This window comes from Protopterus annectens, chromosome 2.part1, assembly GCF_019279795.1.
Source record: "Protopterus annectens isolate FY-2018-M chromosome 2.part1, PAN1.0, whole genome shotgun sequence".
NCBI lineage: Eukaryota > Metazoa > Chordata > Ceratodontiformes > Protopteridae > Protopterus > Protopterus annectens.
Window position 1 is genome coordinate 263,681,844 of NC_056729.1, and position 22,543 is coordinate 263,704,386.

The window sequence follows — 22,543 nt, forward strand, 5'->3', positions numbered from 1 at the left end:
GAGCACCCAGTGGTATATCTCAGCCACAGACTCCAACCTAGGGAGGAATGTTATGCAGCACTAGAAAAAGAATGTCTAGCTATAGTTTGGGCAATGCAGAAACTTTGACCCCTATCTGTATGGAAGGAAATTCACTGTAGTTACAGACCACAATCCATTGACATGGCTACATTGAGCCAGCCAGCAAAATGTGAATATACTAAAGTGACGCCTAGGGTCACAGGCATGTGATATGACAGTGCAGCACCGTAGTGAGGTTAGCAATGCCAATGCAGATGGGCTCTCATGATAGCGTATGGGAAAATGTATTCCCAGATAGGCTCATTCCTCTCAAGCAATGTTTCTCAAAGGTCACTTGAATAACTAGCTTGAGTCTTCAAAGGGGGAGAGATGTGATGATTTGAGGTACTGACAGCTATGCCTGGAGAAGTGGGGCAGTGGATGTGTAACATACGCCAGCACAGCTAGCTAGAATTTTGTAAAGAATTACATGTCACTTCTATATCAAACTGATTTGTACAGCTGCTTGTGTTGAAAAATGTATTTGCAAAGCTGCTTGTGTTAAAGTGTACAGTGTGCCCTGCTGGACAGAAAAAGAAATATACATGTATTACTGTAACTGTTTAAATGTATATGTTTTAACAGAGAATACTGTAAGAGAAGAGGTTAAACTCAATCCACCTAACTTTGAAAAATGGTTTGAAATTAAATTACCTGGCTCGAGCCATAAAGAATATATCATATAGTTCTCAATTCAGTCAGAGACAAAAAAAGTCTGCACTAGGAAGATTTCTGTATTGTCTTTAGGGTGAACTAATTGTTAGTCTTGAAGTGTGGAAGTTTGAAATTATTTTATGACTTTCAGAAGCTTCAATAGATCTCAGCAAAAGTGTGTGTGTGTGTGTGTGTGTGTGTGTGTGTGTGTGTGTGTGTGTGTGTGTGTGTGTGTGTGTGTGTATTATTGACACAAATGTGCTAAATCCTGACAGTTTCTAATAATGGGGCTAGCATGGGAAACCAAAGTCAGATGACCAGATGTACACAATGTCATTCTGTAATCTAGGATAAAAATGATGTTTAATACAAGATGAGACTGAAGTCTCATTGCAGTCTGTTTTTGGAACCAGACAGAGAAGGATCCCTCACCTACTTCATCTTGCCTTGCCCTAGTAAGTGAACCAGGGAACAGTAATTCTTTAGATAAGTCAGGAAAATATAGTTAGATTAGTTAAGTACTGCTTTTCTGCATCTGTGTGAATCTATTTGTCTGTGTTATTTTAATACTTCCTGTGACTGGCACTCTGGTGTTTACTGTAAATAGAAGTTTAGTACTTTCATGTTTTTTTCTTATTTATTATTAAATATATTTAAACTTTTCAATGCGGTTGGTCATTTAGAGAATATTTTAATATCTGAGAGTACTGATATATATATTTGGTGACAGCTCTGGCCACTCCTGAAAGCCATGTTGTTGGGCAAAATACCATTTGCATAAATATTAATTTCACTCAATATAATTGGGTACCCTTGCAAAAGAGAGCGTCTGTTGGCAGTGTAACTACATTATAGTCTGGGCAGAAAGGGGCATAGCTAGTAAATCTGTGCCAGCCTTTCCCAGGTGTGTGTGTGTGTGTGTGTGTGTGTGTGTGTGTGTGTGTCAGCTGTTTGGAGCAGGAACATGAAACACTGGTTTCACAGACAGGGTGCTGGAGAACTTGACTTGGACACTCGACTGAGGTCTCAACACTATAGCTGTGCCAGTGGGGAGTTTTACTGGGGATATGGAGGAAGACCGATACAAAAATCCAGACCCCGGACTGAGTGTGTTCCCTGTGTGCTTTAAAGGGAAAGTGTGCTTGATGCAGAGAGCTGCATCTGAGAATACTGGGTGTACCCATTTTTGTTCCCTCTCCAGTGCCAAGTGGTGAGGATTCAGGCTCCTTGATTACTGGCCCAGAGTGGGGACATCACACAGGTATCATAACTTAATATGTTATTAAGGTCATTGAAAGCATGAACAGCAACTGAGATCTTGGTATCAGACTAGTAATCTGATAGGTGGTACTGCATACCACAAATACAGGAAAGGAGTACGGTCACTAAAAAGGGTAAATTTAACCCTTCTGGGACTGTCATTAGTGAATATGCATGATAAAATAAACTGATTAAGTCTTGGTTACTGTTGGTAAGATTGTACTAGAAAGCACTAGTCACAAAATGAGCTGGATAAAAATCTTGGGAAGTCGGCGAGTATAATCCTGGAGTCATAACCTAAAGCGGTTGTGCATGTTTGTCATGCTGTCCTAAGGGCATCTACCCCTTATATATGTAATGGTGCAGTTTTAGGCTCTATAACCAGTACACCTCACATTATTTTGTGGCTATAGTTAGATTCAAACCCCATCTGCCCATTAGACCTAAAAAAAACAAAAACAAAAAAAAACAGCTGCGTAATTAAAGGAATGACATTTTTTAACATTTCTACAAGATATTATTTCTACAAGATTGGTTACAATGAAATGACAGACATTACAACAGTTATGTGGGACAAACTATTATTCAGTGGTCTTCTTGATTCCTATTCTGATACTTTGTCTCATTCTTTCAGTATTTTTTGGAATAACATCCTTACTTACACATACCACCATCGCACATTGCATACAGAAGCTAGAAATCCCCAGGCAGTAGGTACTCTTACATATGGATTACAAGTTATAGGCCAACAGTTTTAACTCTAAACATCTCAGTATTCAGAAATAAAAGTAAGGAAAAGCAAATGAGATAAACAATGCAGCACTGTTTTATGACAAACCATATTTAAATGTTAGATTGTTGAACAAAAAGAAAAAAAAACTAAATTTATTTTGATAAAATGTCTCTCATACCTCAAATCACAGTATTTCAAGTACATCTTCTGATATTTTTTCAATGCATTTCTTCATAATAAATAAGGACTCTAGATTATCTTATCCTCCACTACACTCATATGAATTAAGTCTACAAGGGAGGATGTCAGTAGCACCACTAGTAAAGCTAAAGCTACTACATCGATGGGAAGGGAAATAACCCTGCAGTGTAATAACCCCCATTACAGATTACCTAAAGCTACCTCTCTCAATCCAGCTTTGCTGTCCACTTAGGGAAGACATTCATACCGAAGCCGAAAGAGACTCCATGTCCACGATGGTAATGCTTTGGACAACCCCTTTAAGTACAGACTTATAGAATAAAGACATTACATTTATAATAGACTCAAGTCACCTTCTGAGCAGGCGGTTAATATATATATCAGTTCTGAGTGGTATCTATCAAGGCTCAGACAGGGACTTGCTTTATTTGAGCTACTTTTACCCAGCACCCCTAGTACAGAGCAGCAAATTACAGTCCTGTGAACTTGTAGAGGACTGCAACGGGGGCTGCATACTGTTTTCAGTCTTACCTTAGACTGGTCCCAATTTCCCTGAAAGGCCTGCATTAGCTGCACACGCACACAACAATATCAAGGCTACTAGTCACACTTTGTAACAACTTCTAAAACAATAAATAAATCTGTTTTGCCTACATCAAAATGGACCGACAAATTAAAAGATGTCACTAGTATTAACACAATCATCTTTGTAAATGTTTAATAACAGTCAATAAGAGCAAAGCCCTGTTGGCTATTTTTATAATAGGGATAACCACACAGTCTGCTTTTATACCATTTCTAAAATATTAATCCAGAGTAAATGTGCTTAAGGTTTTTGAGGGCTTTTCATTCAGACTCATACATTTCCAATACCCAAAATAAATTCAATACAGATGGGAGTAAAAGTCTATTCCAGTAAGCAATGGAAATAAGCCAGGAACCAATCGTGGATAGGATGCCAGTCCAGCACAGGACATGCAAACCTAAATTCACACCTAAGGTAAATTTCAGCACCTTCACTGCATCTATCTGCATGGCTATGGGATAAAGAAGGAAATAAAAGGCCTATGAGAAGCTCCACTTGACTAAGTATAGCCTGATCCTTCTCTGCTTGATCTTATGATCCATTCTCAGGTTACTGACCAGTTTCACAAGAAATAACTGTCTGCTTAAACAGATTATACACAATACTTTCAAGAGGACCACTTTATTAAAATGGTTTCCAATTATTACTGAATATACTACGAAGAGCAATTAACACAGTCTCTCCCTTGATGTCTTCAAAACCAACCTGAATAATATGTGTGAAAATACTGTTATGGTGTAATAGAATCCAGGCTCCTAGAAAGCCTTCAAACCATAAATTTCCAAATAAACTATGAATGTCTAACTTGTTCTACAATCACTAATTTTAAATGATATTCAGACAAGGGACTAGCTACATCATATATTTCTATTAGTAAGATATAAGCAGTTAAAGAAAAAAATAACTTTCATGAACAGCGAAATAGTGTAAAGAACTATGTCCTGTGATTTAAAATGCATACCAAATTCTGTTGCATCGACTTAAGTATGGTTGCAAACTTTTCACCAAACTATTGCTTATGTTGGTGGCAGTCATATCCAGCTCTAGAATGTTCCCACTTACAAGGTCTAAAAAATATTTTAGCACACTGAAGTCCATAAAGGAAATGGGGTTGTCACTGATATTAATGCGTAGAATTTTAGGAGTTATGCCCTTTGCAAGCGAGCTATTCCGCTGCTCAAACAGGCAATGCAGCTGGTTTAAAATGAATGCCCCATCTTCACAAAGTTTGTTGATATTCTTAATTAACCATGATAAATAAGATTCTGATTTAGTACAGTCAATGCAGTTAATCTGTTTGGATAACAGCTTTTGGTTTCGGTCAGAAAGAAGACCTGAAAGGAATCGGAAAAACAGATCCAAGTAGCCAGAACCAATAAGAGTGTTGTTACTGTCCTCCATATTCATTATGTCATGTAAAGGGCTAGTTTCTAAAACGTAGTATAATGCAGCAAAGAACTCCTGTATTGTTAAATGTGTGAAAGAAAACACATTTTCTACACAGTCAGGCTGCTGGACAGAGGTTCTGTCAAGAAAACTGTTGACCAGGTCACATGAGTCCACACTATTAGCTTTGAGGTCATGATCAAAAAAGAGAGTTTCATGTGCTAGTAATTTTGTATATGCCAGCTTTCCCAAACCAACTACTGCTTGTGACACCTGATCACATTCTGAAACATTGCCAGAAGTAGAATTCTTATGCCAATGATGCTTTATCAACACCATGAGGTAATGGCTGTAAATGTCCGTCATTGTTTTAGGCTGCTCAACACCAAGTCTTGCTGTCTCCTTAAAGACGCTGCACACAATATAACAAAAGGCAGGTATGTAGCATAAAGTAAAAAGACAAGGGTTTTCTTTCACCATATCAAACATTGCTTTACCCAGCTCCTTGTTCTGGTAAAATTTTTGAAAGAAATCATTTATTTCATTCACTGAAAATCCAGTTATGATAATAAATCTCTCAACGCAGTCAAGGGGGATATGATTGATTGCTGTTGGTCTAGATGTCAGCAAAACTGATGCTTCAGAAAGCAATTCACCCTTCAAGATGCTGCCTATTATTTGAACAAGTTCAGCCTCTTCAGTAGGGTCAAAAACATAGCAATCAATGTCAAGCTCGGTATAAAATTTAAATTCGTCAAACCCATCAAAAATAATTAGTAGTTTGTCATCATTAGCCAATATGTCATCTAGAACTTTTGACAAATGACCATTTTTCATCAGTATTAGACTTCTTAGGCTGACAGGCTTATTAATCAAATTCAGATCCCGGAATGTAAAATGAAATACAAAATCAAACTCAGAATAAAACTGGCTATTGGCAAAGTCATATACCACCTTCTGAATCAGCATTGTTTTCCCAATTCCAGCCACACCAGTTACTAAAAGTTTTTTGGGCACTCTCTTGTCATTTAATGGATAAAACAGCTCTTCAGGTTTTACCATTAATCTCTCTGGCATTTTTTCCTGCAGATAAATACGCTGTTGACCAAATGTTAGTAACTCGTGTTTCTTGGTTTCAAGGTTGCAGTGACCTTTAAGCAGCAGCAAGTTAACAAAGTAGTCCGTTAAATAGATTCTCTCCCCATGTCTCATGTTGTAACACATCATAGGCTCATTTCTCCTTTTGAGGACTTGTTTATGCTTCAGCATCATCTTGGAATACTCTGGGCAAAATAAATGTGAAACAAAAATTAATCAGTTGATGAACAGCCAAAGCCTTCTACTCAGTCATTATTACCACTCTGGTGTTAAATTAACATACAGCAGATGCACGAGTATTCATCATATCAGAATAGTTTTAAGAAGGCCACCTACATTGGACATTTAGCTTGGATATCATTTAAGGCAGCTCTCTTACTGCAACTTCTCTTGTTCTCATCAGCCCAAACACACACACACACACACACACACACACACACACACACACACACACACACACACACACACATATATGAAAGCCTACTGTGAGAATGGTAAAACTGATCCCATCCCCTATCCTACCTATTTCTTCTTTTACAGTACATGTATTTCAAACACAAAAGTAAGAAAGAACAGATGTTATGTAGTCCTATCTCGCCGGAATTCTTGCTGGATGGGTTCGGAGCCGATATTCGGCTCCGACTCGGCCGATACTAAAGCTCGAGAGCTTTCACTGGCTCGAGGCTAACCCCTTTCCCACGGTGCCTCTCGGCAATTCCCCAGATCTCGTCTGCCACGAAAGCTTTGAGGTTGTCTCCTTACTGGCTCTTTGGCTAAGTCGAAGATTTATTTACTAAATCTGGTCTTTTCACCACCTTTTTTTTAGCTTTTATTCCTTGTAGTGAATAGCTTTTCTTATGTAATTGCACTGAGTGTTTGACCCTTATTTCTTCCCCCCATAGGATTGTATGGCCCGTTTCAGTTAGAGGGCCGTAGTTGCCCATTTAAGTTAGAGGTCCTTTTCTCCCTGCGTGTGACGTCATAAAAAAATAAAATAAAATAACAGAATCTTTCCTTTTTCTGTCTTTACTGTTTGTTGGTAATTTTACCTCAGTAGATAGTATTGTTAGTATAGTCAGCATTGGTGTCACTTTTTCTAGGTAGCTTTATTAGTTTGTTCTTGTTAGCAGTCTAAGGAAAAGGACAGAGAACAAGGACCATCGCCCTTCGGGGTTTAAAAAATGTGATAAATGTTCACAGACGATGTCATTGACAGACAGCCACACTAGCTGTGTGTACTACTTAGGCGAAGCCCACTTACAAGAACCCTGTACCTTTTGCCATGCCTTCAGTACCAGGGTTTTGAATGACAGGAAACACAAATTAATAGATAGGGGTCTTATGACCAGTTCCTTCCAAGAACAGCTGGAACTTAGTCAGACAGCTCCTAAGACTACCAAACGAAAATCTTCAGCTCCAGCTTTGGAACCGTCGAAAAAGTCCAAAGCGATAGAAGTTCTGGATCTAATTCCACTTCTTCTGTCTCTGTGCCATTGGTCTCTTCAGTGCCGAGGCAACCTTCGGTACCGAGACAGTTACCTGAAATTGACCCGGTCTCACCTACCTTGAGATCTCCTATTTTGGAGAGGAGGAGATCTCCTTCGGTCTCCACCCGATCCTCCAGGACACACTCAGATGAGGACATCAAGCAGGTGGTGAAGAGGTTGCTTTCTGACCCGGCTCTGGCAAGAAAATTGGCCCCTCTGAAACCAAAGGCTTTGAAGCCGACCCTTTCGCAATCCACTGCTCCTCCTCCAACTGCTTCGCTCTCGGAGCCAATCACTTCAGGTTCCTCAATGTTGGATCCTTCAGTTCCGAGGATTCTTCCTGCTTCCTCGGAACTGATAACTCTATCCTCAGCAGCTCAATCAGGAGCCGAGGGGTTTGGCAGCCGACACTCTCGAGTCGACTCCGAGGGGGATAGTCACCCTGGGTTTTCTTCGGAACCGACCCTCTCTATCGACACTTCGGCTCGAATCAGCTCAGTTCCCACATCTGCTTCAGAACCAACCATCCATCTCCTTGGAACGGAGGTCTTCTTCGGAGTGGGGAGGGAAGGCCTTCGAAGCAATAGAGAAGGCTTTATCCTCTGCAAAAGCCATACCTTTGGAACCGATGTCCCACCAGCAGCCAGCAGCAACCTCTTCTCCCCTGCCACACCCACAGCGTAGGGAACCAGAGACTCAAGCAGCCCCAAATGGAGGTGCCCCCTCTTCCGAGACCTCCCCAGATTATCCCACTGGAGAGCTCCCTCAGAAGAGACATTGTAAGAGGAAGCATGTTGACTCTCCTGAGTCTGTCATGTCTGACAATGATTTGGAGGAATCAGAAGGGTCCCCTAGATCCCCTTCTGAGGATGTCTTCTTTTCTGACATCCTGGAAATCCTTAGACAGAGGGGTGATTGGAAGACCTCTAACCTTACTGAGGATGAATCAGTGTATCTTGAGGCCTTTGGTTCCTGACCTTCCACCTCCTGGGTGACACCGCCTTATGACCAGCTCTTGGGGGTAATTTTGCAGAAAACCTGGACCTCCCCAGACACAGTGGAGCCTGTCCCGAGGAGGCCAAACAAATATATGACTGCACCAGAAGATAAGTCCTTTCTTTAAAAGAGGGGTTCCTGTTGATGCTATGGTGGTAGCAGTGCCCACCAAGAAAGAGTTGTCTGAGACATCTTCCAATATCCATCCTCCTAACAAGGAGTCCAGGACGATGGATAGGTATGGAAAACGTACCTTCTGTTCAGCGGCATTTACCTTAAGATCTCTGAATTACCTTACCCACTTCACTCGACTTCAGAGGGATTTCCTGAAGGAGTTCGGAGATACCCTTCAGGGTTCAGTAGCTTCGGGATCCACAGATAAGGTTTCTGCACAGCTCTCTACCCTTACATTGATAGCTAACTCCTCTATGAGGCTGATTTCCTATGCAGTGGATGGAGTGAGTAGGGCAGCCGCAGCAGGAACCTCTCTTAGCAGACATTCTTGGATGCATCTTTGTAACTTCACGGAATCCTTTAAGTCTTCCTTCACCAACATTCCCTTTGATAGTTCAACTCTTTTTGGACCTCAGGTGAAAGAGACCTTGACCAGGTGCGAGCAAGAAGGGAAAACCTTATCTGCTGCTGGCGTCCATTTCTCCCTTCCTTCTAGACCCTATCCCAAGGGTCATACAGAAGGGAAAATGTGGTTCCATAAATCCCAAAAAGGTTTCCTTCAGGCACAAGGTCAACCCTCCCCTAGGAGCAGAGGGGGAGGATACAATGGAAGACGCTGTCCTCGCAGCAGAGGAGGTCTGCAACATCAGGTAGATAGAGAAACCTTCTATGGTCATTCCATCGCCCCTGTGGGGTTGCCCGACTGTCCGTCACTGGAGGCAGTCGGGGGTCGTCTATCACTGTACCCAAGCACCTGGCTAAACATTTCACAAGCTCGTTGGGTGCAAACCATAACATCCAGAGCTTACCGGATTCCCTTTGTTTCCGATTCCCTGGTAAACAGGTCTCTTCCAGACGTGCCACCCATTCAACTAGACCATGCAACATCAGAGATCATCTCATTGCTGTGAAAGAGAGTCATCCAAGAAGTTCCCACAGAGCAAATAGGATCTGAAGCATACTCACAATTCTTTTTAGTTCCAAAAAAGACAGGGGACTGGAGATCAATTCTAGATCTCAGCAAACTCAACAAGTCCGTAAAGAAATCGAAGTTCCGAATGATCACTCTGCAGTCGATATTTCCCTTTATCAGGAAAGGCAATTGGATGTGCTCAATAGATCTATAGGACATGTACTACCACATCAAAATGGACAGGCACTCCAGAAGACACTTACACTTTTGGCTGGGAGCCAGTCCTTTTCAGTTTCGAACACTGCCCTTTGGCCTCACTACAGCCCCCAGACTGTTCACCAAATGCATGGCAGTGGTAACGGCTCACCTGAGACATCAAGGATTCCAGGTGTTTCCGTACCTAGATGACTGGCTCCTCACTGCTACCACCAAGCATCAACTGATCAGAACCAGGGACAAGACTCTATCCTTGTGCGCCAGTTTAGGCATCACAGTAAACCTAAATCAATCAGCCTTCTCTCCATCACAACACATTGTATTCTTAGGCTCAGAAATAGGCTCAACCACCATCTCAGCAAGACTAACACCAGAAAGAGTAGAATCACTGCGCAACCAAGTCAGATCATTGCTAAACCATCACAAAGTTCAGGCCAGGGTAGTCCTTCAAGTCCTGGGGACTATGGCTTCCTCCATTCTATTAGTTCCTCTAGCCAGTCTGCACATGAGAGTACTTCAGTGGCTACTATTTGCCCAACGGTCAATGCAGGATCTTCCCCTGTCTCATCGGATTCTCATCACAAACACCTGCAAGAAGGATCTGACATGGTGGCTGCATATGGAACAACTTATCTTAGGTTATCCACTTGTTCCTCCTCAAGAAAATGCAGTTTTGACCATGGACGCCTCCCAAATTGGGGGGGGGGCATTATCTGGGAATGACGGTCCAAGGTACTTGGCGGAACCATGAGAACCACTTGCACATCAATGTTCTGGAGATGAGAGCAGTGCTATATGCGTTGCAAGCACGTCACAGTTCTCTTCCCACCGGGACAATTGCGATTCAATCAGACACGTCTGTCATGTGGTACATAAACAAGCAAGGGGGAACCAAATCTTATCCGCTTTGCCGAGAGGCCTTAAGAGTTTGGAAATGGGCGATGGACACAACGTTTTCTGGTAGCAACGCACATCCAGGGGAAGTCGAATGTAATAGCAGACAAACTCAGTCGAGCAATTCTCATGCCTCACGAGTGGTCCCAGAGTCCATAAGTTGCGAATGAGATCTTTCACAGATGGGGCCAGCCTTACTGCGACCTATTCGCCACATACCTGAACACCAAATGCAGCAGCTACTTTGCCCCAATTCCCCATCCGGGGATGTCACCCAGTGATGCTCTAGTCCACAACTGGCCCCCGGGACTACTTTATGCCTTCCCACCTTTTCCAAAGGTAATACAGAAAGCAAAACAGTTGAGGAGTACCCTGATCCTCATTGCTCCTTACTGGCCTCGTCAAGTCTGGTTTCCCTTCCTGTGGCCCTACCTCTTGGGAGGAACCATGGATTCTGGAACCATCTCCAGACCTCCTGATTCATCAATCGGGGCAGTTCCATCCTACCATCCACACCCTAAAATTGACAGCATAGCTGCTCCAATTCCATGAATAGCCAGGTGCGTTTCCCTCTCACCTTCAGTCAAACACATTCTGATTTATTCCCACAAGCCTTCCACTCGGAAGTTATACTCCAGCAAATGGAAAAGGTTCTCTATTTAGGTTGTAAACCAAAGCTTAGATCCCTATACAGCTCCTATAGAATCTATTTTGTCTTTCCTTGCGTCCATCTTTCATGAAGCAGCTGCTACAGTTAGAGTTCAGTTAGCTGCCATCTCTAATTACCATTTTGGCTTCATGGGAAATCCCATCATGTCCCACTCTTTGTGCAAAACCTTTTTGAAGGGAGTTCTTCTCAGGCCTCCAATCAAACAACCACCAGAACCCTGGGACCTAAACTTAGTTCTCACATCCTTAATTTCTTCTCCCTTTGAGCCCTCTTCTTCATCGGATCTGAAATTATTATCTTGGAAAACACTATTCTTAGTAGCCATAACCTCTGCTAGGAGAGTCTCAGCATTGCAAGCTATTACTATTTGACCTCCTTACATTGTTTTCCACAAGGATAGAGTCTCACTTAGGACTAACTCTTCCTTTCTTCTCAAGGTATGCTCATAACATAATCTTAATACTACTATTGAGCTACCAGTGTTTTTTCCAAATCATTCTAATAAATCTGAATACAGGCTACACCAGTTAGACGTCCACAGAATTCTCAGGTTTTATCTACACAGGACTAAAGAATTTAGAAAATCACATCAATTATTTGTTTCCTTTTCGGACAGAAATAAAGGCTTGCCTGTTTCTAAGGTTACCCTTTCAAAATGGCTTTCAGATTGCATTTCCTTTGCTTATCAGACTGCTGGCAAACAGTTACCCAACAAAGTAAAAGGCCACTCTACAAGGGCAGTATCAACTTCATGTGCCTTTAGATCTAGGCTCTCAATTCATACTATTTGTGCAGCAGCTACTTGGGCAAGACCACATACCTTTGTCACTCATTACAAATTAGATTTGGCCTCTCGGGACAGGTCATCCTTTGGGTCCACTGTGCTGAAGAGACTCTTCGCTTGAGCCACCCAGGATAAAGGTGGTAGGGACGCTGTCCCATACAGCAAAAATTACGGAGAGATAGGACTACATAACATAAAGAAGTTATATAGTTACCATAACGTTCCATGGTTGTAGTCCATCTAGCCTACATTTTTGCGACCCTCCCTCCTGCCCTTTTCCTGTTCCTGGAGGACCTGTGTGATGGGCCCACACAGTTTGCCCAAATTATTAGGTTCCTCGACCACCTCATTCCTGCGTACAATGAAATGACAACAGTTATATTAAGGGACTGCATCTTGCATATATCTTTTAAATATTTGTAAAATATGCTAGACACGTGCTTTAAGTGCAAACCTTGCTTACTAAACTTTAGTGCATTGAACTTTGATTAACCTGAAAAGATGTTTATCAGCTCACAGAGTCAAATAAGAGGAACTCATCATCCAGACTTGATTGATCTTTGCACTAGCCTGAACTGAGCATACAGCTATTTTGCCAGTGTCAGCCCTGACTTAACGGAACTCATCTTCTGGATTTGATTTGACTGATTTGCTTTGATCAACACGAACTTTTAGCTTAGACTGAGTTCTTGGATGCATCAGTGCCTGCAAGTGTGTTGACTAAACAGATAGGAGAACTCTAATCTATACAGTGCAGCTATCAGTGGGCTTGATAATTCCTTTAATGCTTGTAAGTACAGGCATCTTTATTTTTGATTTAATTTGTTGATTATGGTAATAAACTGTTTAAGCTTGTGCCTTGGTGTCTTGTGTCACTTCTTCTCAACTGTTTGACCAACAGAATTAAAATAGTGGACCGTAACAAATTGGCAACGAGGGTGGGATTCTGAGGTTATACAGAGAAGATGGCACAACCACCAATGGTGTTTTCTTTAAATAGAAATGTTAGCAAAAAAAAAGTATGAGGCAGACATCCTAGGTAAAATTCCCACAGGACCCATGGCTGGACCATGGGGTCAAAGGGATCCTCTTGCTAGAGTATTGAGCAGAGTTTCTCCTCCACCCCCTTAAGAGCCTTTAGAATGTCTGCATGAAGTAAATTCAAATGAGATGGCAAAGGCTCTAGCAGACTTGATTTGCCTTTGGGGAAAACCAAAGAAAAAGATATACAAAAAGAGAAGGAAAAAAATGCAATTGATAAGAGCCTTAAGCTACCCACAACTACTCCTTTAGCCTTAACAGTTTTGAGAGAAAAAATATATATTAAAGCCGGAGCATGTGCAGCCAAATAAATGTTTTTGACAGCTTTTACAACATACAGTAAAAGTGAGCTCACACAGCAACTTAGTACACTACAGAAAATATAAAAAATTTATTCTTACACAGATGGCTTTAAAAAGGCAAGGCAATTTACTAAAGAGAAAAAAACACGGTAATTTGTTTATTCAACGGCATAAACAAAGAAAATGCAGAGGGCTAGAAAAACATCCCTCAAAAATTACAGTGCATGTATTAATTTGTAGATCAAATTGTAATCCGACAACATGGGGTAGTATTAGTTATACATTCTTTGATTACGAGTGTAAAGAGTGTGATTTGCTAGGTATTCTAATAGCCGAGGCACAACCTGTAATACACAAATGTGCCTGCTTAATGTTCCACCTACACTTAAAGCAGATTATTAATGCAGTAGACCAACATAGCCTGACAGCAGAAAACAATGGGGTAAAGCTACTTCCAAAACCATACTGACAAGAAACATGGCTACAAGTTTTGTGTGAGAATCGCAGAAAAAAATGTGTTTAAAATACTGGGAGACTATTTTGCCTTCAATTGTTTTACATGCCATGAACAATAAATTAAGTGCATTTAATGGACTGGGACATTTCATATGCCATGGCCAGCTAATCAGTTATAAACTGGGACATGTGGTAAGATAAACCAAAATTTATAAAACACAAAAAATGGAGTTATGCCACTCTTTAAAATAAAAAGTGACATAAATGTTTATTTGTATTATAAAACTGAAAATGTAAAATTTGTTAGCCACTGCACCAAGGGCAACAAAAGTACGAGTTACTAAAAGTTGCATACATAAAAATTGTTTGCGTCCGGAACAGAAGGAAATTGCTTGTGAAGAGTGTCTGATAGCAAGTGAAAAAGTGTCTGCTCATTTGGAGTTATACTTTACAGCATCAGATGGGGGAATGTAAAGGGTGAGGTATACAGTAAAAAAAATGTTAGTGTGTGTGCATTTTATTACACTTAATCGAAAATGAACAGCTTTAATGCGTCCTGACTTTCAACAAGCAAAAGAAGAGGGACAGATTGTGTTGCAACTATAAAATCAGATGTTATATGATGTGCATCAGACTTTGATAAAAATGATTAAGAACAAACGTACCATTGTAAAAAATGCAAATGAAAAAAAAATATAACTGTTTGCATTGGTATAATATTTTCATGTGGTCACCCAAGGCGTCAGCCTGGTTCAACTTGCTTTTGCATCCATTATGGCTCATTACCGTTTGTTCTATTTTGTTTTGTATGTTGTCAGCTGCTCTTATTACAACATGCTAAACTGCTCATTATAAATTGCTGGTTAGGATCCTAACACTTAAAAGTATGCAGTGTGAGTTGCTCGATGCAAGGGGTGGCTTGTGATGGGCCCACACAGCTTGCCCAAATTATTAGGTGCCTCGACCATCTCATTCCTGCATACAATGAAATGACAAGTTATATTAAGGGACTGCATCTTGCACATAGCTTTTAAATATTTGCAAAATATGCTAGACACATGCTTTAAGTGCAAACCTTGCTTACTGAATTTTAGTGCATTAAACTGTGATTAACCTGAAAAGATGTTTATCAGCTTACAGAGTCAAATAAGAGGAACTATCATCCAGATTTCATTGATCTTTGCACTAGCCTGAACTGAGCATACAGCTACTTTGCCAGTGTCAGCCCTATCTTAACAAAACTCATCTTCTGGATATGATTTGACTGATTTGCTTTGATCAACACGAATTTTTAGCTTAGACAGTTCTTGGATGCATCAGTGCCTGCAAGTGTGTTGACTAAACAGATAGGGGAACTCCAATCTATACAGTGCAGCTATCAGTGGGCTTGATAATTCCTTTAATGCTTGTAAGTACAGACATCTTTATTTTTGATTTAATTTGTTGATTATGGTAATAAACTGTTTAAGTTTGTGCCTTCATGTTTTTTGTCACTTCTTTTCAACTGTATGAACCACAGAATTAAAATAATGGACCGTAATCTGGTGGACTATACTTATGCTGTCTGACTTGGTTGCAGTTGTTGTCCACCTGACACAGATAATGTTACGCAATGTTTTGTCTGTATGTACACAGTTATTGATAGCTTCATAACTATTAGGTTCTTTTTGCTTTCTTGCAAATAAGATCCGGGGAATTGCTGTGAGGCACCATGGGATAGGGGTTAGCCTCGAGCCAGTAAAAGCTCTTGAGCTTTAGTATCGGCTCCGAACCTAGCCAGCAAGAATGTAGGCGAGATGGACTACAAACATGGAACGTTATGGTAAGTACATAACTTTTTTTTTTGGATCTTTGATGGAATACTCAGTACAAACAGGACTCTTTCTGTCCTCATGTTCAGCTTGGCACAACATTTCTTCTTCTCTAAATTATAAGACAAGCCCTTGTGGGATCATCAGCAACCTACTCTTTGGCTGTCACTTACTTCTGGAAGACAGGTGTAGGTTAGCAAAGATGCCCACTGCACTCCCCACCCATGGGTTGTCACTGGGTGAGCATTCAGACATATCACATAAAAAAAAATCCCAAACCACCCAATATGGCTGTCTAAATGATGGCCCCTTTCTGGCTAACCCTCAACCCCCCTCCCATGATAAAGGAACAAATGGGGTGACTGGCTAGGATGGGGGTGATAATCAGCAAGCAGCATGGGCACAGTGGAACAAAAAGAAATATATTTTACCACATAAAAGAACTGCAAAACTGAGATTCATGAGACTGGCCACTTTAGGAGTGAAGGATTTATCCTAACATAGACCCTGTGTTTTGGGAAAGGCCAAACTTGGGGGCTGAAAAACCCAAAGGTTATGGCATCTTTCTGGAAGAAATGACACTAACCAGAAATAAAATATCTTCACTGAGGCATACTTAAAACTCTGTAGATTCAACAGATTTGATAAGGATCAAGGTTAAGTTTCCATGGTGTCACTACTGACCTTAACAGGCAAGAGAACTGAAAGATTCTTCCAATAATGGTACTCAGTTTCTTACCTGAAGCTAAGGAATGACAATACTTTGGATCATTAAAACTACCAATAGATGAAAGATGTAGTCATTCATTCAACACTTTCCTCAAAAAGAAGAAAGTTAATACAAAAAATGGTGGATCCTATTAAACAAAAGTGCATAGCCCCAAGCTAGTGGCAAAATTTGGTTCACTTACTATTGTAAGCTTTCTGAATGTATGTACTGTATGTTATACTTGGGAGGCATGTGTGTTAAGGACAAAAAGGGGTTAGTAGGATTGGACCCTGTTAGGCATGAGCTAGAGACTATTTATTCACTTCATTTTATTAATTTATTTGTATCCTTTATAAGGTTTGGCAAAAGCCCCCAAAAAAGAAGTTATGTCTTACCATAACTTCCATCTGTGTAGTTCATCTTCTTTTATTCATCACTGATGGGCCTATTACCAAGCTCGCGGCAGCCAAAAACACTCGAGCTATGTTTCTACCCAGAGTGCCCTTCTCTCTGTTATCTCAGATCGAGTTTGCTAAGAAAGGAAGTAAAGCTGAGGCCACTTCTACGCAAGTACCCTAGTGCACCACTCAGACCCAAAGCATCCCCCAGGAGCAAGGGCGCCCACAAGCAGGAGCAAGGGGGTGCACTTGCACCCCCCTGGAACTGGCTGGCCAAGAAATTTATTTTATTTTAATTTTTTTAAAAAGTTTTTTTTAAGGGCATTCCTCTTTAAGAACGCCCTTTGCGTCCCGTCCCGTCCAGTCACACAGATGCAACAGGTGTTTGCGACCTGTTTTCATCTACAGTGTCTGTGTGACCGATGGTTTACGGCTTTGTTTTTCGTGGCTACTGTAAATTTGAATTCCCGAGGACGTTCCCACAGCGGACGAACGTAGAAGTGAGAGAGGGAGGTGTCAGGTGGGCAATGGAGTGTTTCAAAGTTTCGTATTCTATAGTCCAGCAGTTTAGACACTGTGCTAGACCGATTCTCACAGTGTGAGTTTTTGCTTGTTAGGACTGTTGTATTGTTATTGACACGTAAACAGTCTGGAAGTTAGCAGAGGGGATTACTATTAAGTTTTGTTAGCAGTAGTTAAGGTTTTGAGTTCCTCTGCCTTCTTTTGCCTGCTGTGTAACTCTGAGTAAGTCACTTATTCAGATGGTTCTCCCAGACTGGGCCTGAAAAGGTGTCCACATGGATCAGTGCACTACCCTGGTTAATAAATAAATCAAAATGGTCAGTGAAATAAACAACCCAAAGAAAAGCAGCGTTTAGTCATTATTAACCTGGGCAAAAGGTTGACATTCTATTTTGTTAATTCTGTACATTTTAATACAGGAAATATATGTTAAACAATGTTGTACTTTTAGATTCTTAAAATGTTGAATCTAGAAAACCACATTCTTTCTTGCTTGTTAGTGTGTCTACTACAGATCTTGAGGAAAATCCTAACTAGACAAAAATTAAAAGATAATTATAATTATGTCATAATTAAAAGACTATTGCTATTATCTTCCTGTGTGGTGCAGATACCTAGCTGACTTACTTTATATGGCATAATGCTAACGTCTACATTGCATGGCTTTATGTGCACTTACCACCTACAAGGAAACACACCTGTACCATACAACATGCTTGCATGGCTGAAGAAGCTTTAGACAATGTTAAGGTTGCGTTTCAGAGGGTCCTGCCCTTTTCTCCATCATGGAAATAGCAAAACCTGAGCACAAATGCAATAACAATAACTGAACTTCTCAGTACAGCTAATTTTGTCTGAATTACAGTCTAAGTAGGTGTGTATACAGGCAGGAGTAGCTGATCTTTACAACAGTGAATATGCTGGCAGAAGTTCAAAAATAGCTGATGTTAACAAAACTGAATATATTGCCAGAGCTACAGTCCATGGGGCTGAGGGCATTGATAAGCATAAATTCAGTCCAGGATTAAAATGTTCTGGTTAATATTTTATATGTTCGTAACTGAACACCAGCTTGAGTGTACATTAGACAGACAGATGATATAGCATTATGGGTTTACCTAGTGTCCTCTTACTGTATTGCAGTGTTTTACTTTCAGAATCATTCAGCTGTTCTAAAGTCAACACCCATTTGTAATGTACAAGCAGAAGCATTGCACATATCAAATCCCAGCTGCTGTGTTCCATAGCAATTCTGTAGTTATATCATTGAAGCAATGTCTCATCTTTCAGGGACACTGGTTATGGCCTGCCAACAGAGCTGATTTACAGATCTTGTGAAGAAGTATGATTCCCTTTAGTGATTCAGTAATGATCACAGCATGGTGGATCCTGGAAGAGATCCACAACTTCTATATCTTTTTCTTGTCTTACGTGTTTACTCATTGTTGATTTAGGAAAGCCACAATCAGCTTGAGCATCCCTGAAGCTCTTGAGTTATGCCTTGTGCATTTTAGACAGCTGCGAGATGCTAGCAGATGTGAGGTATAAAGATTGCAAATTTACTTCCCTGCAAACCTGTCCAAAAGTGATTCAGTAATTTTGTTTGCTAACTTTAATTATCCACATCTAGGCTGGGAGCATTTTCGTGTTTTCTCTTAAACTAAGAAACAAAGTAAAAAGGTCAAGTCGACAAAAATGTAAAGAGCAGACATCTAGCTTCCTTTTCTTAAATTTAGGATCCACTTAGTTACTGACAGAGGGCAACACAGCAGAGGAAATTGGATGTGGCACCTTTGAAATATTGTGTAGGCAAACATGGGGAATGTTTATTTCCATAATTAGGATGTAAATGAGAAATCACTTTTCCTAAAGGTAAGAACGTTCCTAGTGGGTGGTCTACAGGTATAAACAGCAGTAAAGGTAATCCACAGAGGCAACTTTGTGATGTAGAGCAAGGGTGCTGATCTAAACAGCAGTACATTAAACAGAAATAATAGTTTAAATGTTTCAGTAGGAGTCTAGGGTGTGTGTGTGTGTGTGTGTGTGTGTGTGTGTGTGTGTGTGTGTGTGTGTGTGTGTGTGTGTGAGTGAGAAATAGGTAGGTAGGAGTATGTGGATGAAAAAAGTAGGTAAGAGTGTGTATGAGTGTATGTAAGAAGTAGGTAAGTAAAGGAAGGGGTGTGTGTATGTGTGTTTTAAGTGTTAAAGAAGTAGTTCCTACTCAAACAGGCCTGCTTATCCTAGGCAGGGTTATGCAGTCAGCTCCCCACAGAACAGTAATAGCCAGCAGGACTACACTGGTACAAGACTATGATATTAGTAAGAAATATTGACAGGTCATGTCACTAACTCTTTTTGCAGAAAACGTCTGGTGAAGCTTCTGAATTTGTAACCTTAACCAATAGCAGAAGACAAAATAGCCAAGCCTTCTCCTCCTCTTTAAAAAGAGGCTAACAGGTTATGTGGATTATGTTTGGTTAGGCAAAGAGGATATTTTAGATACTGTTAAATATTTGTTGTCAGTTCTTCAAACAGGTTTATACACATGCTGCAATGTCCACACTTTGTGCAGCTGTCCAAAAGCACTAGAGAATCAATGCAACTTTAGACTAGACATCCTCATGCCTTTTTATTTTTCTTGTTCACTTGTCCACATACTAGGGAACCCCAGCTTCAAACAAGTACAGCACTTGTTAGTCTGGCCACTTGTATTACAGTTCGCCAGCAGTCTTTCTAGTTTCTGAAGCATTACATGTATTACAGACTAACAGAGTTACCATATCATTTAGTCTTTTTGTGGAGATTTGTTGTTCAGAAATGTTATAGCTGAGAAGACAGCTTTATTTAAAATTAAAAAGTAACACTTAAAAGACCAGGAAAGCATCAATAGGACCTCTTGAACTAAGATTTTTTATTGCCAGAACTGCGGAGCTCTGCAGAACATGCATCTGAATCTTGACTGTTGGAATCCTTGCATCAAAATAGGTATCGCATGCAGTGAAAATTACAAGTGTCAAAGAAGAGCAAAAGAACATTTCACACTTCTCTAAGAACTATTTGTTCATCTGTATATCGTTCAAAACAATTTTCCTGTGCAAAACATTTTAGACAAAAACCTTATAAAACAGTTGCACGTGGGTTTGGCATTGCTAGCAACAGAATAACACAAAGTCAGCACTAAACATTGATTAAATTTTGCATAACTAGATTTATAGTTAGACATTTATCCTTTGATGGTGACTACTGGATGATTTCTTTCCCTTGACAACATAGTCATTTTGGTGTAGTGGTAAATCCCAGTACCTTGTCATGCCTTATTATCTGTATACTGTGTCCCTTAGTAATTTTTTCATGGAGAACATAACATTTACTACAGGTTTAAAAAGGCATGACTTACTAATTTACAGATATGCAGAGAGACATGCACAGTATGTTTAACTGTGTTCTGGTGTGTATGCATTTTTATTATATGCTGGAGTCTTTGTTGCTGCTTATCGAGATAAGCTGTTTCCTGGAGTCTAAAGGTTAGAAAGAGGTGTTTTATACACTTGAAGGACTGTGACAAGTTATGAGTAGTTTACAAATCATAAAAGATGATCTTCTTCCCCTGTCATACTGTATTTTTATTTAATTTTTTTATCGGTTACTCCATAAGTGGTTCCTGATATCTTTATACTTGCATTTTTGGAATTTTGGATTATATGGATTTATCTCTTAAGAATTGTTATAAAAGCATCAGTCAAACTGTTCATGTCCCAATTACTCATTCTGAATGTCCAGGATTCAATTATTGGCTGAAGCACTTAATTCTTTCTACACACTCCATGGTATATGTCTATCATATTCCTATGTATTTTAATGCAAAATTATTTGTGTGGCCACTGTTTTGTTCTAGGAAATATTTTACCTAGTCTCTTCAGTTTCATAGCTAATAGTGGGTAAACATGATATTCTGAAATGGATGGATTCACTCTCAAGCAATAGTACTGAATTATTTTTCAGAGGTGTTTTTACGAACTCTCAATAAATGAAGAAAGCACATATTCTGTATGTAATATGTAATTACTTTTGTAGTCACTGATTTCATGCTGGGAAGGATTAAGGTGACAGAAGTATATTTATATTCTAGTTCTTTTAATAATCTAGCTGGTATTTTTGTATACAAGTATCTTGTAGACTCAGGTAAAGGATCCGAGTACAAGTCTCAGCTAAAGTGCTTCATTCTTTATCAGTAGGTATCTAAACCATTCATTTTATTTTTTGTGAGATTATGTATCTGTACTTCAGGGACATTTCTTTGGATGGGCACACCTAGTATACATAGTGGTACAGTAGGTATCTAAAAGTGTATGTTATGAAATTGCAGGCAAAGTACTTATTTCATTACATAAAGCACCCATGGGGCTGTAAATGAAATGGTTGACTAATGTTACTTTGCATTTCAATTTCTTCCCAAGAAATTCTGTAACTCATGCTGTTTTCATAATATTTTAGCAAAGTAATGTTCTAAACTATTTTCAATTATCTCCAGTGATTCCATTATTCTGTTTTGCTCTCCGCACTTCAGGTTTGGCACAAATTGTAGTAGTTAAGACGCTGAGTCGCACTGTGAGGAAAGTACATAGGTAATATTATTCAGCTCTTTAATTAGACCTATTTGTAGTTATTGATCTACTACTTATTTTTCTTTGGTAGTGTAATTTGTCTATTGGTAGTAAGTGACTTTTTTATTTTAAAAACAGTCTGGGTTTGAATAACTGCACAAATATATATTTGTCCTGTGTGTCATCAAGAAGGTACTTTGTCAGAAGCAGGTGCAGAGTCTAGCAATGTTCTAAGTTCATGACAGCAATAATTATAATCTGCTCCTATTTATTTTAGGCTTTGTCCAGATTTCTTGCACTAAGAGGTTGAGGTGTGTGTGTGTGTGTGTGTGTGTGTGTGAGAGAGAGAGAGAGTGAAATGCCCTAGTTAGAGTAAGCAGGTGGATTTTATTTTCAAGTGCATTTTCAAGGAATTGTGAGCTTCAAGGGAAGAGAAATTTACTGCTGCTCATGCTAAGCCTACTTAAAATGTGCAACTGTTTTGTTTAGCAAATGGTATCACTATTGTGGTATAGAATTTTTAAAGCAGCACAGCAGGTAGCATACTTGCATCTTGATACAGAAGGCTATAGGTTCTAGTCCCACAAC

The 22,543-nt window shown here is 39.9% G+C and overlaps 1 protein-coding gene across 2 annotated transcripts in view; it reads right to left on the reverse strand.

The window, feature by feature from the left end:
- Positions 1–22,543, reverse strand: part of LOC122794012 (protein NLRC3-like) — a 470,375-nt gene that overhangs the window by 186,178 nt on the left and 261,654 nt on the right. For both annotated transcript variants that reach the window (XM_044062116.1, XR_006363605.1), the window contains exon 4: positions 4,456–6,163. In XM_044062116.1, coding sequence (XP_043918051.1) covers positions 4,456–6,163 — 1,708 coding nt within the window. The remainder of the gene's footprint in view (positions 1–4,455; positions 6,164–22,543) is intronic.